General features: G+C 41.3%; 1 protein-coding gene across 6 annotated transcripts in view; it reads left to right on the top strand.

Moving 5' to 3' along the window:
* The first annotated feature begins 6,002 nt into the window (after positions 1–6,002).
* The window catches only part of MCTP1 (multiple C2 and transmembrane domain containing 1), a 215,131-nt gene continuing 195,123 nt past the window's right edge, over positions 6,003–26,010 (top strand). For 2 of the 6 annotated variants that reach the window (XM_085041940.1, XM_085041941.1), the window contains exon 1: positions 6,003–6,695. In XM_085041940.1, the coding sequence (XP_084898066.1) occupies positions 6,120–6,695 (576 nt within the window). In that variant the 5' untranslated portion in view covers positions 6,003–6,119. The remainder of the gene's footprint in view (positions 6,696–26,010) is intronic. The other 4 variants (XM_085041937.1, XM_085041936.1, XM_085041939.1 and 1 more) reach the window with 3 other exon arrangements.

Below are 26,010 nucleotides of genomic sequence, written 5' to 3'. Positions count from 1 at the left end.
GTCAGATCATGGTATGCTCAGATTGAAATGCAGTAAAGAGGGATATTTGAGGTCAAACAACAGGGGGAAACAGACAAAGTACTGAAGTCATTAAAGTAATTGAAGTTCAGAATTGACACAATTGTATCTCAAGCCAGTACTCCAGAAATCCAGCAGTCAATAAATACTGCTTATTCCTTATAATACACTAAACTTGGCTGGTCTCCTATAAAGTGTAACTTAAAACCATGTGACAAACTCCAAAGACTGAAAAACTAAGTATTTACATGCTGTGCCTGAAATCACTATGGAAGAATTTATTTAAGCAAAGACAATGTTTATAATACATAGATATAAGTAATATGTTCAAAACCAGAAAGAGTAATAATGTGGATTTATATAGGTTGCTTTCTTTATTACTAATAAAGAATTTATTGCTTTGTATTCATACTTTATTGCTAATTCCCAAATAGAAAGGATCTAAAGTAGAAATCTGTATGAAGTTAAAATTAAAGGAGCTCAACAGTTCAATGAAGGAACAGAAAAGACAGTGTGATTCAGATTATATATATATACTTACGTGCAAGCTCCAAATGATTCTCCAATCAACCTTTCCTGTTCCCATTCCTCCTAATACCACTGCTAGAATGAGGAGGAAATGAAGGAGATTACAAGTCCTCTACAGTCTTTCATTTCAACTGGAATTGAAATTGCTCATTGCATTGTAGCACCCCAGTGCCACTTACAGAATCAGGAGGCAATTCTAAATGTCAGCAATATTAATGGAAAAAACCACTAAAATGCTTATATCTCCTTGGGATATTGGGAGCATAGGACACTGTTGGGAGGGGAAATGATTTTAAGCAGAGATGATCCACGATTAAGCAAAAGTTTAGGAGAGGAAAAAAAAATCCATGTTTATTCAATGGTAGTTAAAATAAAAATAGGTGAAGTGTAAAGATCAGTAAATGTTCTGGGTATTGCAGTATTTGGTGCACATACTCAGTTCCTCATATATCCTTGCAGAGTCAACAGGAGATTCCTGAAAGAACTAGCAGGAATGGGAAAAGAAGATAACCATTGGTGACGTTTAAACAAGACATGAAAGCTGTCAGGGACTACTGCCAAAAAGATTCACTCTGAAAACTTCTAAATTAATATTACAATTTAATCCCAACATTTAGTATTAGTATTGATATTTAGTATTAGTATATTTAAATATTTAGTATTTGTATTGATGATGAAAAACTGGGCTGGAACTCACTTAAAAAAAAACCAAAACCAAACCAAACCAAACAAAAAGCCTGTATATTTAGTGGTGCAATCTGAATCATAGCTTCATAGAATGGTTGGATTGGAAAGGACCTGAAGGGTCTTCTTGTTCCAACGCCCTGCCATGGGGAGAGACACTTACCACTTGACCAGGTTATTTAGCACCTCCTTGTCCAGTCTGACCTTGAATATTATCAGAGCTGGGGCATCCACAGTTTCTTTGGGTAGCCTGTTCCTGTGCCTCACCACCTGCATAGCGAAGAATTTCTTCCTAATACCTAATCTAAATCTACTGTCTTTCAGTTTAAAGCCACTACCCCCTGTTCTTTCCCTTTTTGAAGGTGGAAAACATCTGCTAGTATCAGAAGGAGTCCCAGATCTTGATGTTTAGTTCTCTAACACAGGGGCAGCCTGCTTCTTCTCAGCAGTGAGAATGTCTTGCTGGATTTCCCATTGTTGCTTGTAGATTGGTATATGGTCTGACTACATGATCTGAAGTGCTGCACATGGCTGATGATACACCAGTCCTGAGCTCTGTGACTTGGCTTTTTCTTTCCTTTATTCCCAGGAGTTGCATCAGACCTTCCTGTAAATGTCATTAGAAGAACTGCGTTAGGTGTACAACAGCAGTCAAACAAACAGCTAAAGAACATTATCAGAAAGACAGCAATATGGTTAAAATATTAGAGACAAAGATGTACATGAAATGAAGGGAAATAAATCTCCAGTAAATTGAATCAACTTTTCATGACAGCACAACTTATAACTTTCATGGTATTTTCCCATAAGTAAGGTTCTCCTGCTTCAGGAAAACATTTTGAAACCTGCACTATCCTAGATTAATGGCGGAATCTGTATTATTGTTGTTACACCCCAAAAAGGTCAATAGCTGGTTAAAAATACTCAAAACTACATTAAGGCGATGAAGCATTTTGAAGAGCTAAGCTGCAATTCGCTTTGTGAGATGCTGTGTTTAGTCACACTAGAAGAGCCATATGTGGCAGGAGCATAATTAACTGTATAAAATCCAAGAAGAAAAGTACTCATTATTGTGTACTTGTGGGTGAAGATAGGATTTGCAATACTGTCTATAGCTAAGTTTGCCTGAAGCATGAAACCATATGAGACACTTTAAATACTTCTAAAATTTCAAAGGTCTCTGCCACGCTGGCTTCAATATTCTATACTGTATTTCTTGTCTCATGCTGAAACTCAAATACAAGGTTTCAGATAAAAATATTTTAATTGTGGACAAGAAGAGTTAAAGAGGATGACTTTGTCTTCATAATATGAAAATTACTTACAACAGGTTGGGGAGAAGTCACCTGGGATATTGTTCATCATGCCAAGACCTGAATTTCATTAGTGGGACATTGATGTTCCATTGCTATTGTGGAGAAAAAAACAAGCAAAAAACAACATTTGAGGCTGTTTTAAAAACTGTGTTATAGACAAGAACTTTGTCATCTGAAACATGACTCAGATGAAAAAAAAGGAAACACTAACCATAGTAATTCAGGCTTAAGAAACATTGAGAAAGTACAGGGCAAAATAACATGCAAATGGTGTTAGAAATGTGATTACAGACTAAGAAGACCAAAATCATGCTCAGCCTTTGAGCCTAAGGCCATCTGCAACCAAATACTATCTCTATAAATGTCTGGTATATATTTCAAAATACTACCATCTTTGCTGTATTCTGAGTGATGGGAGAAGGGTGTTCCAAAGGAGGAGTTAATTAAAGTATTAAGTATATTGCTAAATATAGGTACATATATATAATGACCTAAATATCAGAAGCAACAGAGTAACTTTTTTCTCAAGAAATAAGCAAAACCAAAACAAATATTTTTATTGGATCTAAAGTACTGGAGAAATTTGGGGATTTGGGTCATAGGCTGCAAAATTTTAGAATTTTTTTTTTTAAGAAAAGCAAAGTGCTTAGCTTTGAGTGGTACATTTGTTCTATAAGTTTAAATTAAACTATTTAGAGTAATGACATACTGGATATGTATATATGTATATAATGTAGCCATATGAACTATATTTCATGTATATGTATATATGAAATATAGTTCAGAGGAGACTGATCATTGCCTTTTTCAGAAAATGTTCTTCATTTTTGACATGTTTAGTTGCTACGCTGGAAATAAAAAAGACGTTCTTGATCTCCTTGGGTTTCAGTTTGAAATACCAAACAATTCCTTTTGTTGTTATTGTTGTTCTGTTTTGTTTTAGCTTTCAAAATATTGAAGCAACATGATGTAAAAAAATATTTTCAGATATCCTTATTTCTAAGGCTGATAAAGGTTTACTTTTACATTTAGAAGCATTGTTCTCATCTATACAGGTGTTAAATCCGTTTCTCGTTAAATGTTGAGATTTCTGTTTGAATGCTGCTTGAAGACTTGCTGTGATCTTTCTGCCAAGTCCTGTTTCAACTTTAACAAATGAATATAGCTCAGGTAATTCAACATGATGACTCATTGTGTTGTAAAACTGTTTACGGTGACCTGATTTGAATTAATTTTAGAATAATTCCACTCTGCCTGTTGCAGCACAGTCATTTACTGTCTTGTCATCCCAGACAGATTTTGCCCCCAAGAAAATGAATGGTTTTGCCACTAAACAGGCTAAGCTACTTTGACCCTTTCCTTTGTAAGCAGATCTACTTGCTGGTTGGATAAAAAAGAGCCAGGTTAGACAGATTTGGTAATGACACAGTTTTAATGTAACAAAAGTTTATGCTGGCTTTTGTGGAAAAAGAATCAGGAGGCCTGTCAGTATGTTATTTGGAACCACTCAATGCATAGGTCATAGAAACAAGGCACAAGCCACACTGAGGGTTGTGTACACTCCTCCCAAACTACGAGCTTCCACGTACTCTTGCACTTGAAAGATTAGTTGCTGTAGGGAATATGTCTATACAAGTAACAAAATAAAAGACTTCTGTTTTTTCTTTCCTCTTCCACATAGGAAAATATGGTCACTGGTGAAAATAAGTGTCATTTAAAGATATGAGAGTCATAAAGTTATATGACATATAAATTAGTTTACAATATATACTGAACCAGTATATTTTGTAAAGGAAGTTCTTCTGAATGCACTGTTGTAGTCTTCCTATACTTACTGGTTTTGTGAAAAGAGTAGTCACTTTAAAAGAAAACTCTTTATCTGAAAAGCTGCTTAATTTATGTTTTAAGTGTAAGATGGAAAGAGAAAGAGCAAAACACAAGGCAGATATGTATTTTTAAGCCTTTTACACTCTCCCCAGTGCAGCTGAAGAACAAAATTCTTTGTTCTTTTGATTCCTACTTATTGAGTAAATTCATTACCTACAAGAAAAGAAATCTTTTGAAGAGTTTCTGTTTTAGTACATTCCTTTTTTGATTTAAACTTAAGCTTCCTCCTGATCTTGATCCATTTGAGCTTTGCAACCTGATGCTTTTGCTTTCAGCTATTTGGATTCACTTAAAGGGATCAAGGTCAGTTGGCTTATCAGTAGTTTTCTATCTTAAATTTTTTGGTTTATATTTTCTTCCTAGTACTATCTTTGGCTTTTTTCTGGTCCTAAAATGTCACTTAATCTGCAGGACCCCTCAAAAATAAGTTTCAGTGGTTCAGAGGTTATTTTGGTTATTTTCTCAAATACTGTAGTCTGGATTCCCAAGGCCCCAATGATTTGGAAGCATTTTATCTCAGTACATTTAATTTGTATTCCTCATATTCTGTTCAACAAAAGTTGTACTGTCAAATGCCTGGTTGCAAACTTTATTGGGAAAGTTGAACAAAGGAGGCCAAATCATCAACTGTGAGAAGTGTCTTTTGAAATGAAACCCGAAAGTACACTGGATGTATGTATGTATGGAAATATGATGTATGGAAGGATGGCTCACTCTACCCACAAAAATTTCTTTCGCTTGTTTCATGGAATGTAAGGACTTGATCTGAAATCACACAGCTGGTGTGATTTTAACTAAAAAAGAATCATCCAAGAATACAACTACTAGTACAGCATGCTATGTTAAGAAAACCTTTTTAAATTCAAAAAATACGAGAATGGCAGAGGAGCTGAGAATTTTTTTCCCGCACACCTGTCGGGTCCTGCCTGGCCCTGGTTTGCGTTCTGTGTCCATTGCTACCGGAGCACAGAGCCCTCGGTGGCGCGCCCGGTATTACTGCACGAACAAATCCCAGTGCATGAGCAAACCCCAGTGAACCTTCCCTCCACACAGTTACCGCGGGTCAGGGACGATGCCTGCCTGACCAGGGAGCCGCCTCACGTTCCCAAATTCACCCAGGGCATCCAGGTGTACCCCTACCCTACGGAGACTGCAGTGTCTCAGCGCAGGCACCCCTTCACCCCCGCTTCCCTTGGAGGCCTCCGGGGCGTTTGCCCTCCCAGCAGCCCGTACGGAGAGGCCGTCTCCAGCACAGGAAACAGGTGAGGAGGTGGGCAGGACGAGCCCCCTCCCGCCAAGTCCTCGTGTGCACTGCCGCACGTATCTCGGTGCGAGCCGCCGTTCCCCTGCGCCTCGCCGGCAACTTTTGTGCCAGGCTTCGCGCCGCCCGCCGCCACCGTGGGACCACCCAGGGCGGGGGGCTGAGGGCTGCAAACTTTTCGCCCATATGGGCCAGGTTGGCGGCTTCGTCCTTCCTTCATCACCACGGCTGCAGCTCCATCCTCCTTCGGGCGCGCCACGCTGAGCGGGGGGCGGTGCGGCGGAGTCCTGCGCTCGTTCCGGCAGCGGGCGCCGCTCCTCTTCGGCCCGCCCCGCACCGGAGAGAGGGCGACAGGCTCCGCCGGGCTCTGCTGCTGCTGCTGCTGCCGCTGCCGGCGCCGCCGCCCCCATTGCAGGAGGAGAAGGATGGAGCCGGGCAAGGAACCCCAGGTGACCGCGGGGGAGAAGCCCAGCGAACCCGAGCCGGCGGCTTCCTTCCAGGCCCGGCTGTGGAAGAACCTGCAGCTGGGGGGCAAGGGCCGGAGCGGCAGCGGGCGGGCAGCGGCCGAGCGCCGCACTGCGGAGCCCCTCGCCCCGCCGCCGCCGACCGGCGGCAAGGGGGACCTCCCGCCCGGCACCAAGTGGAGCGGCTTCAAGCGGCGGCGGCAAGTGCTAGACCGCGTCTTCTCGTCCTCCCAGCCCAACCTATGCTGCTCGGCCGCCGAGCCGCTGGAGCCGGCCGGCGAGTCCGGCTCCGCCCTGCGCCGGCTGCGGGAGCACCTGCTTCCCCAGGGCAAGGGGCCGCCCGGCCGCCGCCCGGAGCCCGCCGCCGGCTGTCAAGAGCCGGCGGCTGGCAAGGAGGGGCGCCGGCCCGGGGCGCACCTGTCCCACCAGAAGAGCTCCTCGCTGCCCAGTACCGCCTGCCTGGAGCAATTGCTGCAGGGCTCGCCCGCCGCCGGCAGGACCCAGGAGCAGCGCACGGAGGACGGCGACAGCGGCGCGGTGAGTGCCGGCCCGCGTCGCCTCTACGTTCAGGGCAGAGGTGGGGACGTCTGACGGGAGGGATGGTGATCTCCGGGGAGGGGAGAGGAGGTGCGAAGGAAGCTGAGGTAAAGAGGGGCGGGAGTGCGATCGCTGGAGGAGAGAGGTGAGGGGAGGCGAAGGACGGCCAGGGCTGCGCTCCGCTCCCGCTCTCTCGCTGTTGGGGAGGGTCCTTCGCCTCCGCGGGGAACGCTCGGGGCCCGCCCGCCTCCCCTCGGAGCGCTGCACTCCCTCAGCACGCCGTGACGGGCGGTGCGGCGGGGCCGAGCCCTGCTCCGGTGCAGGAGCGACCTCCCTCAGACCTTCATTGCATAAACCATGCAGAGGAAAGGTGTCTCGGGGGCTGGAGTTGGGCTTCCCTCGCTCTCACGCTTTTCCCCAGAGGCCGCCTCGCACCTCTGTGAGGGCCGTCTGTCCTGGTGTGTGCTCTAAACACACTGCAGCGCGGCTTTTCCTCAGGTAACCTCGGCTTTTTTCCTTGTTTCGTTATCCAAATTGGAATTATTATGTCTTTTAATTTCTGCAAGACGCACAAACGATGACCACGAGCAGGCATTTAATAGACGGTAGATAATTAACTGGCACTTGCATACTGGGTACAGTCTCATGCAGTACCGTCATTCTGGTTGCTGGGAGAAGGCGGTAAACAAAGCCATAACTCTTCCAACTGTCAGTTTTGAAATTATGTTGAAATTATGACACTACTGTTGATAGGGGTTGCTGAATCTTGGAATGAGTATACTGTGAAAAAAGTGCAAAACATATGAGTATTTTTGGAGTTTGTGTCTTTCTAAGCAGTCGTCCACTTTTTTCGGGGACAACTGACTAATGCATGTTATTTTAAATTGTCTTATGATCAGGGAGAAACGAGTGGCTGAAGTAAAAGGCATGCTCTGTGTGTTGTCAGAAATAAGCTGTATGAATGCATTTGCCTGCTGTCAGAGCTGGGGTTCCTATGCTAATGAAGAATGATAATAGTTATGCCGGGATTTGCGAGTGTCCCTTGAGGTCAGTGAGACTTTAGTGTCCATCTGCAGAATTCAAATGAGTTCATCTTTATAAACATGGCACCTAGACCTAACTTTATGTCATGGGATTGCTTTGGTTATAATCACTGGCCTGACTGGAAATTATTGTGGTTATCCCTTGTATAATGTTTGTAAAGGGTTTAGATAATTTCTTATTGAGGTGGGTTTATTGTGACACGTGTCTGTGAAGTGGGCATTTCCAGCAGCAGTCAGTCCCTTCCTCCCCAAACCCCTGGCTTACAAAAACATATTGCATATTTTAAGCATTTAAGTATTATTGTTCAAGACTACAGGACATTCTGCTTTAAAGACTGCTGCCTCTAGAAATAAATAAATACAAAAAGGTGGTACTTTCTTCAGTGCTGTTCTTGCTGATGTGTTCAGGAAAGAAATGTAAAGGTTTATTTACAAAATGTGTTAAGTGTTTTTTAGTTGTGAGGGCATTACTTTTGTTTAGAACAAGGTACAGTCATAGCATTTGGAAAGAATACTAAGTCAAATCGAAGTGGTACCCCAGCTTGTTTTTAATTAGCAAGATCATGACTGATTCCTCCAAGTGGTTTCTAGTATTAATTTGGGCTGTGCCTGCATACCAAACATGCCCATTTTCATATTAAATAGAGCTTGTTTGTGTGTTGGTGAAGTTTCCAGAGCTGCTGATTGTGTTTGTTTCAGAGGGATAATCTGAAACAGCATAGCTTTTCTGCTATTTCGTAATAAGCTCATTCACTGCTTTTCTCAACTCTAAAGTGTAATCTCACTTGGGTTATTAAATCTAGTTTAATTCACCAGCTTCATTGAGTTGTAGGATAGTTGGGGAAATGAGACTCCAACTATAAAGCATTGTTGATTGTCTTTAAGGATGCCTGGTACTCTTCAGTGATCTGTTAACAGAGCAAGCACCTTCCGCTTGAGCAGCTGGAGTTTCCAGTTCAGTGTATTTCAGGAGTCAAGTCTTGCATGCTTACAGGCTGCACCCCAGGGCAGTAAAGTCTCTGCCTAACCTCAGTCGTGGCATTTACACCCCTCCAAGGATTTGGGATTACATGTCCGGTAACATGAGTTGGAATAACGTGCATTTTTCAAATCCAAGTTTTACTTACAGCACTTGCTGGTTTTAACAACTGCAGGGAACCGAACTCCAAACAAGCCACTGCCTTTCCCCCTGCCACTTCTGACAATGGAGGGACAATCAGAAGAGATTATGAGTTAAAATAACAATTTACTAAAATCACAATAACCACAGCAGTATCAATAGCAAAAAAGGTATACAAAAAAAGGGTATCGCACCCATAAAAGGGCATTTATACTTGGGAACCAAAGGAAAAATGCCTTCCCAAAGACAGGACCTGGTGTGGTCTCCAGACAAAGGCAGTAATAGCCATAAGAGCGCCTGTGGCTTAGTGGTCTCACCCCCCCAGCCCAGTCTGTAAAGAATGAATACACAGGACAAGCAAACCCCTCAGAACCTGTATCGTCGGCGTTGCACCGTGCCACTGCCCTGGATCCCTCCAATGATTTGATTCCTCACAGCCTTCTCTGGCCCTGCCACCACTCACTTGGCTCTGCTGGGCTGGGGCTCTGAATGGCTCAGCTGAGCTCAGCTCTGTGCCACTGTTTCTCTCTCTCCTTTTTTCTCATTTCCCTGGAGCAGTTGTCTCAGACTCAGCATTGCTGTCCTTCAGCACCACATCTTAAAGCCACAGCTCGAAGGAATGGGAAGGGGACCGACCACTAGTGGTGAAGAGGGGCTGGGCCCATCTGGCTGATCCCGACACCTTCTCCCTGCAGAGAGCCAGGCAAGATGGTGCACTTTGCCTCCTGCTCCTTCGCTTTTCCCGCTGGGACCACACCCCCAGCGATGATGTGTGTGGTGTGGAATGAAGTGTTAAAAGCTCCATCCCCTTTGCTCTGTAACCAGGACACAGCCATACAGACTTTCAGCAGTGTCTGGATTTTCGTTGTCCTTCATTGCAGCCTTGCATGTCCAAAGATCAAAAAATTTTGTAACAGAATCACAGAAATGACATTAAATTACCTAAAAGTAAATCAACGTAAAATTGCAACTTCCTCTAAAACGTGTTTAAAATTTTATTGAAATACAGAGCAAGCAGATGCAGCTGTGTCTCTTGGATCAAGACTGATGAGTTTTTTAGCAAATCTGTAAACCAGAAGTCCTACTACATATTTTAAGGGACATGGTGGGGAGAAAAAAAGTCCCACAAAAAGTCAAATTTTTTTGTGCTTTTAAGCTGAAATAATGCAGTTAGCATCAGTGAAAAGAAGCATAAGTTAATTTATGGGAAGACTTACAATGTAAGATTTTAACTTGAAATGTAATTTTTGGCGTAATGAAGCCATTTAAATTTTATTTGAACTCATTAAAATGTGATGTAGCACTATTGCATTGGGCATGGACAATCTAGCAGAGACCTAGTTTTTTCAGCATTGAATAAAGCTTCTTTTGCATTGAATAGGATTAGTATCTTGGTTTGAGTAGAGTCGCACAGTTAAAAGTGTAGTCTTATGCAAACAATACCTATTACATTTGAGCACTAAGTACTAACCTAGTTATTTGCTGAAGAATTAATACTTCTGGGAGTTGTGTGAATATTTTTGGGAAGGGCATCATAAGTATTTATTGGCAGGAAACTTAGGTTTCTTTTTAATGGTAACCAAAGTGAAATGTGTGTTTACATTTATAATTTACAGGACAAAGAAATGAACGCATGTGCAATTAAACATCATCCTTCTTCCAGTTTCCAAAGACTGTGACAGGTCTCCTTGGCCAAACCTTTCATAACTTTCCATATGGCAGCCAATCACTATCAAGTAGCTGAGAGTTGCATGTGTGCTGCATCCTTGAAGGACTGAGATGATGGAGATGGAAGCCTGCTGCGGTGTCTCCTGGACAGGAGATGACAACAGCACTCCAGGAGCAATGCTTCACAGTGCTTCCAGTGTCTTAAGTGAGCTGCCATGGCCCAAGGCAGTGAGGCAAGGGTTTTTCCACTTGTCCCTTTTAATTTTCATTTCTGTTCCAGCTGGAGCTTGGATTTATCCGACAGTGCCTGTGCCAGCATGGCCTTTATCTTGAATGCGAGACGTAGCTTTGCACGAAAAGTTTTACGTCACTTGTATTTTGTCACAGTAATTTAGTTAAGATCAGGGGGATGGAAATATCCCTGTTTCTTAAGATTTGCAGTAATAAAGACCGTAAAAATGTGTCACTGGCTTAATCACAGAACAAGGGTCTGGGCATATGTCATATTGAATCAACAGTAAACATGAAGAGGGTTTAGGGAGAGGGTTTCTGACTGAAGGGGTGTCCAGGCTGCAATCTGACTGCCACAATGAGAACTCTTGTTCTTTTCTTCTCGCTCTTTTCTTCAGCGAGTTTTCTTGCAAGATAGTGATCTAATAACAGCAAATTTTGTGACTTCATAAAATGGGTCCAGGTTGATCCATTACACTAAAAGAGTGGGCAGGTTCTTAACCCCTTCCCTCAGTGTCTGTTTCCAATTTTGTTTCATTCATAAATGTTGTGACATACAGAACTATTTGTTTCATTAATAATTATCCTGCAGATCTACATTTATGGGTCTTCAGAATCAGGGATTGGAAAACAGTGGTCTAGAGTATGTAATACAGACTACTGAGAGATGAGTTGAAGTGCAAAACTGGAGATGCATTCAGGGTCTCTCCCATTCTTATGAATAATAGATAGCTATTGGTCAAAAAAGTTGATGTAAGAGGGTGGACTGTGGCACAAGAGGAGGAGGATCTGCAGAAAAATGGGGGTTTAGTGGGCTGGGTTGTATGAGCAGAGGTGGCACTTTCAGGGCAGAGTATTGTCTTGTACTGACATGCTGGGAAAGAGAAAGGAAACTGCAGTGATTAGAAAGGAGTAGAGGTTGAGCTGTGAGGAAGCTGGAGAGGAGAGGAGAGGAGAGGAGAGGAGAGGAGAGGAGAGGAGAGGAGAGGAGAGGAGAGGAGAGGAGAGGAGAGGAGAGAGAAGAGAAGAGAAGAGAAGAGAAGAGAAGAGAAGAGAAGAGAAGAGAAGAGAAGAGAAGAGAAGAGAAGAGAAGAGAAGAGAGAAGAGAAAAGGAGAAGAGAAGAGAGAAGAGAAGAGAAGAGAAGAGAGAAGAGAAAAGGAGAAGAGAAGAGAAGAGAATTTGAATTTAGTGTGGAGTGGGATGCAGAGCCAATGAAAACCAGACTGGCATACCATGCATGTTTCTCTGCCTCTACAAGAATTAATCTATATCTGGTTTAGAGCCATTTGAGTCAGTGAAGTTACTTGAATTTGGCTTGTTTGTTATAATTGGTATATGTCACGGGTAATTGATCCAGCCAATGAAGGAAAAGGAACAAAAAAAGACAAAAGGCTGAAATGTCAATGAAAAGCTACACAGATAATGTCACCCAAGAGGATCTTAATTGCCTCTTTAGTTAATTTCACTGAGAAAGATGAAGATGGTGAAAAAATTTGAAAACTGCTGGCTGTCAAGGTTTAATTACCTTTTTTTCCTGACAAAATGCCAGTACCAAACAGGAAGAGTTGGAGAGAGCTAATTTGCACAGTTATTTGGAGCATGATTTGAGAGCAGCATAATTCTGAAAATTAAGAGGGCAATATTTTAGAAAAAAGGAGAGCTCTTGCTTTTAGGGGTGTAGCCACTGACACAGAGGGAATGTGTGTCATTATCAAAATGACAAATTAGTTCACCTGGAATTGGGTATGGAGTTTTTTTAATGTGGATTTTGTGTTCTGCTCAGTGTAGGTTTCATTCCGTGTATTTCTGTAATGGTGAACAGATGACAAACCATAGCAAGTGCACCAAAAATTATCTGTCTATATTTGTATATATTGAAATCTTATGGGGGTAGGTGATTCATATGTTGCCAGCAAGCCGAGATTTCATATTTCAAAGGCTTAAGAGCGATGATGTACCATCACTGTCAAAACATCTGGTTTTGAAAGGTTCAGACTCAGTGTGAGAGGTGAGATCTGGGGATAGAAATATTGCAGTACCGTGATGTTTGTCATTAAAATCACACTGCACCTCATGTTTCATGTGAGTGACTTTTTTGGTGAGGAGGAAGACTGTCTCATCAAATCAAGTAATTAATAAGGATGGTGAGTAGTCTTTTGTTCCTTTGTGCTCTGCTTGGAAGTTGCTGATTTGCTTTTCTGTGTAGTCATTTGACCAAATAATATAGAATCACAGAGCAGATTGCGGTAGAAGGACCTGAAGGATCATTTTAATGGCTTTATAGGCCAATGAATATAAGTACTGTTACATGGATAATTTGACACAAAGGGATTTTTTTTATAATTAGGATAACACATCCTGTAATGTATTGAATTGGTAGGATTAGAATGTATCAAGTTGTCCTAGTTTCAGCCAAGGACAGAGTTAATTTTCTCTCCTTTCCGGTGAGTGCAGCTTGGAGCCTTGTGGGCACCCCTGAGCTGTTGTGCTATACCATTCATATCATCGTGGGGGGTGGGAGTAAGGGATTTACAGTTCTGCGAAGAAAGGGGATGTGGCTTTGGGTGGAAGAATAAGGCACCACATGGAGGGTTGCTGCCATTTTGTTCCTTTTTTTCTGGGGATCGAGCAATGAATGCAGTGGTGGGGTGGCTCCAGCTCTGACTGTGGTGCAGTCACATCGGGTTGAACTCAGTGAGCATTCTGCATGTAAATCACTCTCTCCTATAGTGTTGTTACTAGTATTGTTGCTGTTACTGTTTTCTTATTTCATTGCTGTTTTCTAGTAAATTGTTATCTCTACCTATCTCTGCCTTTTTTCCCTCTTTAACTGGCTGCATAAGGCTTAATTTCCGGGTGGGTTTAAACTGATGTTTGAACAGAAGAGTCACGATAACAACAGGTCTGTTCAGAGCTGGTTGGAAACAACTTTGATCAAAGCATTGGTTGTGTTCAGTACAGAGCCCCCTGGTTCCAGTGGTTCTTGGTGTGTTCATGTGGGTGTGGTACCTAACTCTTACATTACTGTACGTACTCCTCCTGGTGCTCTTTTTCAGAATGGGGAGAGGGATGGGGATGGCTTTGTCACTGTACTGTGTGATATACTGTATGACAGGATAACATCTCGTGCAATGAGGGTCATTTGGGATGTGCATTCAGTGTTGCTTTCTTGCCTGGGCCTGGGGTGGTACCTCTGGCAACTCATTAATAATTATACCCAGTTTGGGGGTAGGAATAGGGGTGAATAATGCAGTAACCCTTGGAGCCAGTTAGGACAGAACAAGATATAAAAACATGCTCTACAGTGCAGCCAGGGAGAACGATCCTTCATGGAGTCTCTAGCAAAATTACCCACAGAGACCCAAGGGTGACTCCTGAGTTTCTGAAGTCAGGAATACCAAGGATCTGGCCTGCTACACCTCAACTGAAAATGAGATCCTTGCAGTTTATCAAAGGGGTTCAAGATGCTTCAGAAGTAGTTGGTACTGAAGTTCAGCTCCTCCTGCAACCCCAGCTACTAGTGCTGGGCTGGATGTTCAAAGGAAAAGTCCCTGCCACACGTCGTGCCACTGATGCTACGTGGAGTAAGTGAATTGCCCTGACCACACAGCAAGGTCAAATGGGAAACTGCAATCACCCAGAGATCTTGGAAATTATTGTGAACTGGCCCAAAGGTGAAACTTTTGGATTATTATGGAGAGGAGAACAAAAAGGTGACGTGTTGAGGTTGCCCCACCATATAATCAACTACCAGAAAATGAAACACAGTATGTTCTGTGTAGTGACAGTTCCCACTGTATTGTAGGAGTACTTCAAAAATGGAAAGCTTCCTCATGGAATCCCACCTGGCAGATCACAGAAGCTATGGAGGGACAAGGTGCATCAAGTCAGGTTGCAGAGCTGAAAGCCATCCAGCTGGCTTTAAATTTTGCTGAATGAGAGAAATGTCCAGCACTCTGCCTCTACACCAAGCTGTGGATGGTAGCAAATGGACTGTGGAGGTGGCTGGGCCGATGGAAAAAGACCAATTGGCAGCACAGAGTAAACCCATCTGGGCTGCTGAATTGTGGTGAGGTATCATTGCCCAGGCAGAGAAGTTGGTTGTGAAAGTACCTCATGTAGATGCACACATACCCGGGAGTTGGGCCACTGAAGAGCATCACAACAATGGACAGGTGGATCGGGCTGTCAAGATTGAAGTGTTTCAGGTGATCCTGGGCTGGCAGAATAAGGGTGAATTATTTCTTTTTTGATGGGCCTCAGGTCATCTGGGACGATAGGCAAAATAGAGATGAGCTTGTGATCAAGGGGTGGACTTAACTATGGACATTATGTCCCAGGTTATCTATAACTGAGACATGTGCTGTGATCAAGCAGGCCAAACAAGTAAAGCCCCTGTGGTATGGTGGATGATGATCAAAATATAAATATGAGGAGGCCTGGCAGACTACTTACATCACACTCCCACAAACCCACCAAGGCAATTATTGCGTGCTGACAGTGGTGTAAAGAATCACTGGATGGCTAGAGATGTACCCTGTGCCTCATGCCACTGCCTGGAACACCTTGTCTTAGGCCTTGAAAAACAAGTCCTGTGGTGACATGGCACCCCAGGAAGAGCTGAGCTGGAAAACTGAACTAATTTTAAAAATGGTCTCACAGAGGCACTGGGGCCAGAGAGCACATTACAGAGTGGGTATCATTCCCTGTCATACAGCACTCTGGGAAAATTGAGTGATACAACAGACTGTTAAAAACCACGCTGAAAGTAGTGAGTGGTGGGACCTTCACACATTAGAATCTACATTTAGCAAAGCCCATCTGGTTAGTTAACACTAACTAACATTGTAGGCTCTACCACTTGAGCTGGCCCTGCCCAATCAAAGCCTCCACATACTTTAGAATGGTGTAAAGTCCCCATGGTACATATAAGAAATGTATTAGGGAACACAGTTTTAATTAGTTCTGCCTTCCATCCGTGGGATTGTTTTTGCTCAAGGATCTGGGTGCACTTGGTGGTTAATGCAGAGGGTTGTGGAAAGATGATGTGTACCTCAAGGAGATTTGATTCTTCGTTGAGAACAGTTTGTAATGTTGAATTGTATATGTAATATTAGTTGCTGAATGATCCTACCACTATATGTCATAACTATTATGGACAGTATGTGTGGGGGAGATGCTGGAATGATTTTTGAAGATGTTTTTACAGTTAATGTCTTGCTACCGGCTTCTGACATAATTCAGATAATGAATTTGGTCAACTCTTATTTTTTATGGTACAAAGTGACCTCTAATATTTTCATAGTATCATTTAGTAAGGCAAAGCCATTAAAAATAGAGAACTTTGATTTTTTAATGAATAATTACAATTTATTCTGGTAAATGCTACTAGTCTCTACCAAGCTTCAACTCAGAAATTTCTGAACTAGGGAGAAGTTGTGTTCAAATTGAGTCCCCTTTTTTGATGAGCTCATGCAACATGAAGACTTATTTTTGTCTTTGAAATTTTTAAGTAGACAAGATATAGTAAGGAAAAGCAATAAATTTCAGAGGTAATCCTGACAGTAAGCAAGACCAAGATTTCTGACAAAAGAAAGGGCAAAGAAAGAAGGGCAGGGAAGGCAAAAGCAGTATTGATAGAAACTTGGTAATGTTGAGACAGGCGCCTATGTGTGCAGCTTTAGGAGAGCTCCTGCTGGTTGTTCTAAAGGATTTAAAGGAGATAGCTGAAAACAAATAAAAATTCCAAAAGCAAAAACAATTGAAATAAGTTTATAGCATCACTTTGATCTACACTATGTTTGAGTAGGAAGCAGAAATCCACAGGATTTACTTCACCAAGGAATGAGACAGCTAATCTGGCACTGCAGTATTTTTTTTTGCAGTGTAGGACATGCATGTAAAGACAGGAGATTTACTTCCCATCTACAACAGTCTGTTAAAAATCTAGGTTCAAGAAATAAATGCAGGAATTTATAGCAAAATGAGAGAATGCTTGCCTCCTATTGATGAGAAAATAGGAAGAGTCTGTGTTTTAATACCAAATAGTACAATTTAATTCTGGAAAGCTGATAAAATTGAAAATCGAAAATTCTCCAATACGTTTCAGTATTATACATTATTAAAGTCCGGATGACATTTCTGGAAGAAATAGAAAATAGGAGGACTCCTGTACTTGAAGGTAAATGCCTAAAAATAAGTATGTGGTATTAAAGAAAAGATTGGAACACATTTAGACCAAGAAATCTGATATCATAGACCCAGGAAAAAGGTATGTACCTAAACTTCAGCGAGCTGTTTGAAAAAGGTAACTTTTGTGGAAATGTGCCTCCTTACAACTTTTGTGACTAAAATCTGATATTTTAAAAAGATGAGTTAGAAGAGATGAGAGATACTTTGCACATTTTTGTACAGATAAATGCAGTCAAAGGATTCCAAACATGACAATGCTTTTGTTATTAAAAAAAATAGATTAGAATTTTGATATGCAAATAACGTTTTCATATTAGTAGCCAATTACTGCTTGCCACTGGCCTTTTACTGGAAGTGTGAACTCAAAACACTTTTCATGTATTTTTTTAAGGTCAATGTATAGAAAAACAAAAGAAAGGAAAAACCCCAAGCTTTAAAGGGGATTTGTTTCTTAATTCTTAATTAATATTTTAAAAAGAAACCTTCAGAACAACCAAACTGCAAAATCAAGGATTCAAATGATCCCTTGGTTGTTAGACTTTCATGAGATATTTGGGAGCCTGAAGACTGGGACATTAATATAGGTAATATAAACAGATATTTGCCATGTTGGAAGTTCTTAAATTTTCAGACTGCTTTTATCTGCCTGAATTCCTGTTTCTTTATGCTCAGATCTTTCTGAGCCTATTTGAAGGTCACAGCTGATGTTGAGCAGCCAGACCATAGTAGGAAGTCGGATTGCTGCACAGAATGTGAATGGCAGAGCTTGTGCCTGCTTTGCTTTCAAGACAGATGTCACTCAGACAGTTCTGGGAGTATATTTGTAAATTTTAATTCCATGGGCTCAAGCTAATCTTAGGGGTTTTTTGCCTAAAAGATAAGTGAAAGTATTTACCTTGGCTGTAGGGCTGAATGAGAAAAGAGGTGGTGTGTGAAGGAAGAAGCTGTGCTATGAACATGTACAAATACATGTGTACTTCCAGAAGTATTCTTGGGTCTTTAAAGAAATACAAAAAGAAAAAATCCTTACAAAATAAAGCAAGTGGTTTTAATGGGTTTGCTGAAATAATTGCTTCTGATGAGAGCCTGTGTGAACTTTTCTGTCAGAATACTTATCATAAGTAAATCAGTAATTTAATAATTGGTTCTCTGTTTGGTGTTCAGTGGTTTTTTAATTTATTTAAAAATATTTTCTCTTCCACTTCTCCTGTGCTGTGGTAAACCTGTTTGGTTTGTGTACATTGCAGTAGTATTAAGGCTCTTCTGCTAACAGGTAATGGGTTTCTGTGGGAGGGATTCTAATCCACGTGCTGAGAAATCTGCTGGGAAACTCCCTGAAATCATTTCACCAAGTTTTGTCTTTCTGCTTCAGTTTCTATGGTGATACTATACTTTTCTCATTAATGTCGTAGTGGTAAAGGCGATTAACTCATTAAACATCAGCTTCTCAATCAAGAACTGTAGGTTCATTAATAAGAATATTGGCTTGGGTTAACCAGCACAAGTACTGCTGCAGGTTCTCTTGTCAGTTTATCCAGCTGGGGCTAAATTTAGCTCCACAGTTGAGCTATGTACATAGCCTGAAGTGAATCTCAGCCCGCTGCAGCCACCAAGGTGCATAATATCTAAAACTGGCGCCACTTTGGCCAAGATTAGGAGGCATGATTCTGCTTTTGGGAAGCTGTATAGCTTATGGTTTAAATAATAATACATGCTGCACTTTGCAGTGTTGCATCACCCAAAATGAAAGACAGTACAAATTTGCTTCGTTAGGTGGAACAGTCTCAAAAATAACCATCTTTCCTTAAAGGAGCCAAGTCTTCTACTGAAGAAATTTTCATTTATGGCTTTGACCTCAGAGTAATATTATGTGTATATTCAAACCAGTACATAATTTTAATAATAGTAAATAATAATTTTCCTCACACAGTGTATGAGTGAATACTCTTGTACCATTTGAACTTGGAAGCTAGGTAACCTAATTACGTATTTACTAACTAACTTAACCTAGTTCAGATTTATTCCTTTGAGAGATTTTTGGCTCTTCCTCATGTTTGAGAGATGTTTGGCTCTTCCACATGTAGATGTTTTTTGAAATAATTAAACAAGTGTGCATGTACCTTCTACCCACAGAATCAACTAGGTTGGAAAACCCTTTGAGGTCAAGTCCAACCTATGACCTAACACCACCTGTCAACTAGACCATGGCACTAAGTGCCACATCCAGTCTTTTCTTAAACACCTTCAGGGACTGTGCCTTTACCACCTCCCTGGGCAACCCATTCCAACAACCAATCACTCTTTCTGCGAAGAACTTCTTCCTAATGACAAACCTAAACCCTCCCTGCTGCAGCTTAAGACTCTGTTTTGTTGCCCTAAGACTGTGTCATCCTATATTTACATGCAGGGGTATGCATAAGGTGTTTGTAATTTGTGAACATCACTGCTACAACAAAAGAAACTTTGAGTTTTCATTGCACTTCAGTTACATGGCATTGGGAAGTCTGTGTCTTTTCTCAGTGGCAGTTTCGTGGTTTTATTACTTATTTTCTGTGCCACTGTAAAACTGAATCTGAATATTTTCTGTGCGATCATCAAGGAAACGGTTTATCACAGAACTGAGGAGTAAGAATGTATGCCCCGTGTAGGGCCAGCAGAGCAATGACACATACCACCAGGTTTCTCTACCTTACACAAAGGTGTTTGCTGATGCTGTTGTATAATTTAGGTGTCTGTTTCTCATTCATGTACTGTGTTTATTTAGCCCTGGTCCTATAAGGAGATTAGCTTAAAGAACCAGAACAGACTTCTGTCAAATCCTTTTTCTGTTTGGGATGAAGCGTTCTGTTCACCAGTAACATATTAATGTATCTCTGATGTAGCAGAGGAGATGCGAGCAGCATAATGTCCTGAAACATAAATGAATATATTAAAAATATTCAATTGGGTTGCATTTAGGGGTAAAATCCTCATCATGCAAATGGAGAAACTGATTAACTTGTTGCCTTACTGGATGAGGGACAAATGACATGACTTTAAGATTGCCTAGATTCAGAGGCTCTGTGGACTAGTGTGGACTCCTAATGCTGTGGGTAATTGGATGTGGAAGTAGAAGGTTGCTTTTTCTCTGTGTCCCTGAGCACATGCTCCTCTGGCATGAAGGCAGAGGACTCTTGCAGCAGCTTTCTTAAATTAAACAAAAGCTAGGAGAAGAACTTCACTTCCTGCCTTTCAGGAACTGGATCTCATGAGATGGAACTATGTTAAGTAGGCAGGTTTTAAACCAGGTCTTTATATATAGAAAAAAAGAAAAATCTTTCAGTGGTTCTAATATAGTAAGGAAACTCTGAGGTAGACATCATTTATTTTACCAGTTAGCAAGTATCTCACTCCTGCAGGCAAAATCCAGTAGTTGTAGTGATGGCGATTTTTTCAGCCATTGCTTTACTGTCTTGTCTTGTCTTGTCTTGTCTTGTCTTGTAGGACATAACGCAGATTCGAAGGAGATAGAGATCTGTTGGAGCAGTGATACATGTGAATAAACTCTTCTTGTTTCACTTGTATTTAATTGTATCATTATGTAATTGTTCTGAAAGAAACACCAGTGTGTTATGTAAGTTATGCTTGCTCATACTAATTATCTCTTTCATTGAACTTACTAGTCATCTATAGCAGAAAATTCTTCAGGAGCGGTTATAAGCAGCTTTTTTATATTGCCTGTCATTTGAGATTAATATCAGTAAAATCAAGTACTTGTCAAAGGAGAAAAATTGTGGATTTCTAGAAAATATTTCAACATGTTTTTCAGGTAATCCTACATCATAACCCAGCAGAGTGGTGCCTAGTGACTGAAGAGGAACACAATACTAATAGTCACTAAACCAAGATGCTAATCCTTCCAAAGCATATGCTGCTGGCACTGGAATTGTATTGTTATTTCCATCCTTTCTAGAAAAGGAATTCTTCTATTATTTTAGGTTTTTTAAAATTATTTTTATGATGATTTCAGTGGTAATTTATAAGTGAATGACAGTGCTTTTACTGATAATGTTTACAGTTTCAGAAATGTCATCCTGTGCCTTAATAAGCATCAGTAATGAATATTGTAAATACTGTAAATACACTGTGCCAGCAGTGACATTTCAAATAACTAAAATTGTTCCTTAAGTGGCCACCAAAATCTGTGTGTGCCTTTCAGCCAATGCCAGCTAGCCAGATGCCATACTTGGTTACTCCTATGATGGGAAGCTGTTTGATGCCCTGTGAAAATTAAAAGCAGAATTACAGTCATGGGATCTCAAGTACTGCTGCTGACAGTAATTGCTGACTTTTCCTACTGTATTCCTTTAATTATTTTTAAAAATCAAAATTATTATAAGACTATCTGAAATAGATAGAAACCAGTCTGCAAAGAGATTCTTGAAGTATTGTCTGATTATAGTATTAGATAAATGAATGAAATGTACATGAAAACTAAGAAAAAGATCTCATGAGACGTTCAAAAGTACCTGAGGGATGAATATACGAAGATAACTTAATCTTGAAAATTTGGTTGCAAATTTTTGATTTATTTTATGCTTACTCATCTTTTTTTTGCATGGATTCTAACAGAACAAGCATATTGCTTTCTTGTCTTGAATGTTTTGCTGGTAGGAACTATTAAGCAACTATTTGAAGCACCAGCTGGCACTTTAGGTTTGTAAAGATCTGTGCTTCACCTTACATTTATATAGGAAATTCGTCATAACCAGAATTTCTATAGAGTGAATGTGAGCTAGGCTAAACCCCACCTACCTGTTTCATTGCTGCAGATTCCCTCTGAAGGTTTTGGTCAGCTCCTTTAGTCTTTGCATACTTTTTCTGGTTGGAATATGTTCAATGTTCAATTGCAATATCAGTGGTCTCATGTGGATGGTCCTGTACCTGGATATGTATTTTCTGAGCAAGATTTGTACTGCTAGCATCCAGTCACAGCTTCATGCTGTTAGATGAAAAGACTTTCAGTCTCACATTCTCTCTCATTTTCTTTCCTGCCTGGTTATTTCCTTTGGGCCATGCAGTGCCATGTTGTCCTATACCCTAATAACAGTTTTCAAACATGCAATCATCCACTTAAACTACAATTATCAGGGCTTTTAGTCTTATCTTTTGAAGATGGTATGGCTAGGGCCAAAGCGAAATGGGGTTAATCCCAGAAACTTCTGGGCTTTGATGACTGCAGATTTTTGCAGGATGTTCTGGAGGTGTGTGTTCATTTTGGTTTGACCTCGTCTTTTCCCATGGGAGACTAACATTAGTCAGTATTTCAATCTTAATATAGTGTTTCTACCTTCATTTTTTTCTTCAGGTTATTTTTAAGGGAGGATGCATTCTATTATTATTATTATTATTATTATTATTTTAAAAATAGTTTTGTTATGTGGGTATAGGAAATCCAAATCTGTGCATGTGATAACTACCCATTCACATTCATGTAGAGAAGACACTACTTCCTGTTTGGCCAGTTGTAATTACTGACCCAGTTTTTCTCACCTTTGCCTCTGCAGAGGGAGATATAAACTGTCACAGTCATGGTGAGGCCTTGATAAGTCTTTGTTACAGTCACTGATGTATTATGGAAAAAAAACCCAAACCCTTTGACAGGTCAGTCGTCTATGAAGAATTGCAATAGATTTGTCTGAATGTGCTCAACGTGTTATGTTGGAGTTCGTAATTGGATCCTGATGGCCTGTAACATTTTCTGCTATGACTGTAAGAATATATTCTCATTAGAGAACACAACTAATACAAGGTAAGATAACGTGGTTTATTCCAATGGTATTTTTGTCCAGGAGCAAGTGACTGCAGAAACAGTTAAACACGTACATTCTTAAAGAAAACTTTATATGAGAAATAATGCTAATAGAGGCAAAATGTTGACTTGCAGTTCTCTTGATGTATGTTATTCAAATAAGAATAAAACAAACTTAGTGGCTTGATATAATAAGTCTGAAATGTTTAAGTACAGCATATGGCTGCAGTGTGCACAGAAGTCCGTAACTGATGCTCTTGTTGGCATATATCTAATCATACTGTCGAAGCGTATCAGAAAAGGAATCATTAATGCTAGGGACATCTATTGAAATGCCTCTGAAATGTGATTTTAAAATGCAAGATGTAGTCCTCTCCCTGCACATCAGCAGTGTCCTATGGTGCAACGCTCTCTGCTGTGCTTGAGTGTGCAGCTGGCGCCCTGGAGCTGCCCTGAGCCAGCCTGGTGAGCCCGTGTGAGCAGGAGGCCTGCAGTGTCTGCAGAGCAGGGAAGGTGTACAGGAGAGCTCTGTTACCTTGCTCTGGATGTTAGTGAGCTTGTGTTGAGGACAGCAGTGGGAGATTCAGGGCATAAACCTGGCCTTCTCTTTTCGTGCTGGTGGCAGTACTACTGGGACCTGATCTAATACTGCACTAATTTTTATTTTCTTTTGCTACATATTATAATTTAAACTCATGTTAAGATAGTCATGCACAAAAAATAGCAATTTTTTAGCATCACTGAACAGAAATACTTCTACTGAAGTTCTTCAGGGTGTTCCATCTAATGCTTTCCAATACTTTATGACCTAGAGATAAGTAGATTTGATGTTAATAAAATAGGCAGGTGACACATTGCATAAAGGCATAGATATCAACTTGAAAAATTTTATAAACTAACCTCATTTAAACAAAGGGCGGCTTTTAAATACAGTCAAAACTGTTTGTATTCCAAGCAATGAGAAATGCAAATCTCATCTCTGTAAGAATGCAGTCGTATTTTGGAAAGGAGAAATTATAAAAGGAATTTAGAACTCATCGCTAACAAGCAGTTCTGCAAGAGAACCTGGTATAACTTTGCAGCAAAATGATCTGCAATGACCTCCAAATCTATAAAAGTCAATATCCTCACTGCAAGGAGTGGTAATTTCACCAGTGAGTAAGGAGTGGCTAAGAAGGAGATGAGAAAATTGCACACACTGTCTGCATTTTTAGGAAGATGTTGAAAAATAAAGTCTTGGCTTGCCATACAGTTTGCAGGTGAAGAAAATGCTGATTAGAGAAAACCTGAGATCAGTATGTTGAGTTTACCTAAACAAAGGTAGAAAATGATTGTAGTCCAGGAGAACACATAGGGTGTGCTCATCAGAGCACATAAGGTCTCTTAGTAGGTTTTTCCCTGCAAGATTGCTGGTGGTGAGAGCAGGGGGAAGGGAGACAGTATCTTGCTTGCTTCTGCAATATTATATAAATCTTTAGGCACATCAATCAAGCGCCTTTGGGTCTTGTTATGGAAAAAGGCGCATCTGACTTATTTTTATGAGGTTGATTAGCTTTGAGAGCAACCTGTCAAGGTGCACATCAGCCTTGCTATCTCGTTGCACCTCAAGAGGATATGTTTTGTCCCAGCAATGTGATGGACTGTGGCAGGCCAATATATTTCAGTATGCTGGAGAGCAGCCAACATGTCTGATTTCATAGTCCTGTGAAGTCTCAAGAACTGAAATTGCTGGATCAGCAGAAACTTGCACAGATTCAGTTTTACTAGGGGCTGGTGCAGGACAGGGAGTATGGTATACCTACTTAATACTGTGCTCTCTGGCCCAGGGGTCTGTGAGGTTATTTTTGAAATGAGTCCTGTAGTCCAAGTCTGTTCTTATTGGGCTGCCATGTCACCACAGGACTTGCTTTGCAAGGCCCAAGATGCACGTGGTTCTTTGTCAGCATGTAACAATTGTGGTGGTGGGTTTGTGGGAGTGTGATGCAAGTCATCTGCCAGGCCTCCTCATATTTATATTTCAACCGTCATCCACCACACCTCAGGGGTTTTACCTGCTTGGCCCTCCTTTACTGCAGTCCATGTTTCAGTTATGGATCACCTGGGAAATAGTGTCCACGTTTAAGTCTACCCCTCAGTCATGAGCCCATCTGTATATTGCATTACTTCCCAGATGATCTGAGGTGTCAAGGGCCCATCAAGTCAGAAATAACTCATCCTTATGTTGCCAGTATGGCAGGAACCATCACTAAAGAGAGCACATTGCTTTTCATTTTCTGGTAGCTGGTTAAGGGGTGGGCCGTCCTCAGCATCTGATAGTTTTTCCTTCTCATCTGGTAGTCTGATAGTCTGAAATTTTTGCCTTTGGGCCAGTTCCTGATGCCAGAATCCCTGGAGAATTGAGGTTTTCATTTTGAGCTCTCTGTCTGATTGGTGCGATCTACATACTCCACATAGCATCAGTGGCATGATGTGTGTTAGGGACTGTCCCTTTGAACATCTAGCCCAGCACTGGCAGTGAGGATGCCAGGAGGAGCTGTGCTTTGGTGCCAGCCACTTCAGAGGCAGCTCAAACCCTTTCAATAAACTGCAAGGACGTTATTTTTGTTGGAGAGTAGCAGACTTCAAATCTTTTTTGTCCCTGACTCCAGATAGTAATCCATGTACTGTCCTCTTCCCAATCCCCTTATCAATGCCCACATCCCAGGACAGAAATCCCAGTTGCTTGGCTTCACTACCATTTAGTTTCATATCATGGGCTGTGCTATTGCCAGCATTGGAGCAGCCAGGTTACCAGGGGCTCACCCAAATGAAATCTTCTCACATATCTTGCAACTGACTTTCGGCTAGGAATTGGGTGATTATCTTTGGCCCTGCCTCCAGTTGTGAGGGCTCTACTTTCTCTTCATCCCTTGCTAAGTGAAAAGATTTGGTCTTGGATTTCTTCTTTTGTGGGGGCAACTGCTGCCAGCACAGGTTGTTCCTGTGGTTCACTTACAGTTTGAGTGGTCCCAGTGCCTCTTTTTCTCCTTTCCTCCTCTTCCCCCTGAGGGTGCTGTCTGGTACCAAGCGGTATCCAATAAATAGTAGTCAGGGTCCAGGCATACTGTAGAGCTTCTCTCCTCTCTAGAACTGCCACAGCATTTTTCATTCAAATATTCTGCCACATTAACAGATCTGTAGTTGTTCCAGGGTGAACTTCCAAACCCCTGGAGAACAGGGGTTTAAAACAGGAGGAGAACAGTGCTTTAAAAACTGGCCCATTTTAAATG

The sequence above is a fragment of the Lichenostomus cassidix genome, chromosome Z (assembly GCF_008360975.1).
Source record: "Lichenostomus cassidix isolate B80296 chromosome Z, HeHo_3.0, whole genome shotgun sequence".
Classification (NCBI taxonomy): Eukaryota; Metazoa; Chordata; class Aves; order Passeriformes; family Meliphagidae; genus Lichenostomus; species Lichenostomus cassidix.
Note: the sequence above shows the minus strand (reverse complement) of the source record. Positions and strands in the feature narration are given on the sequence as shown.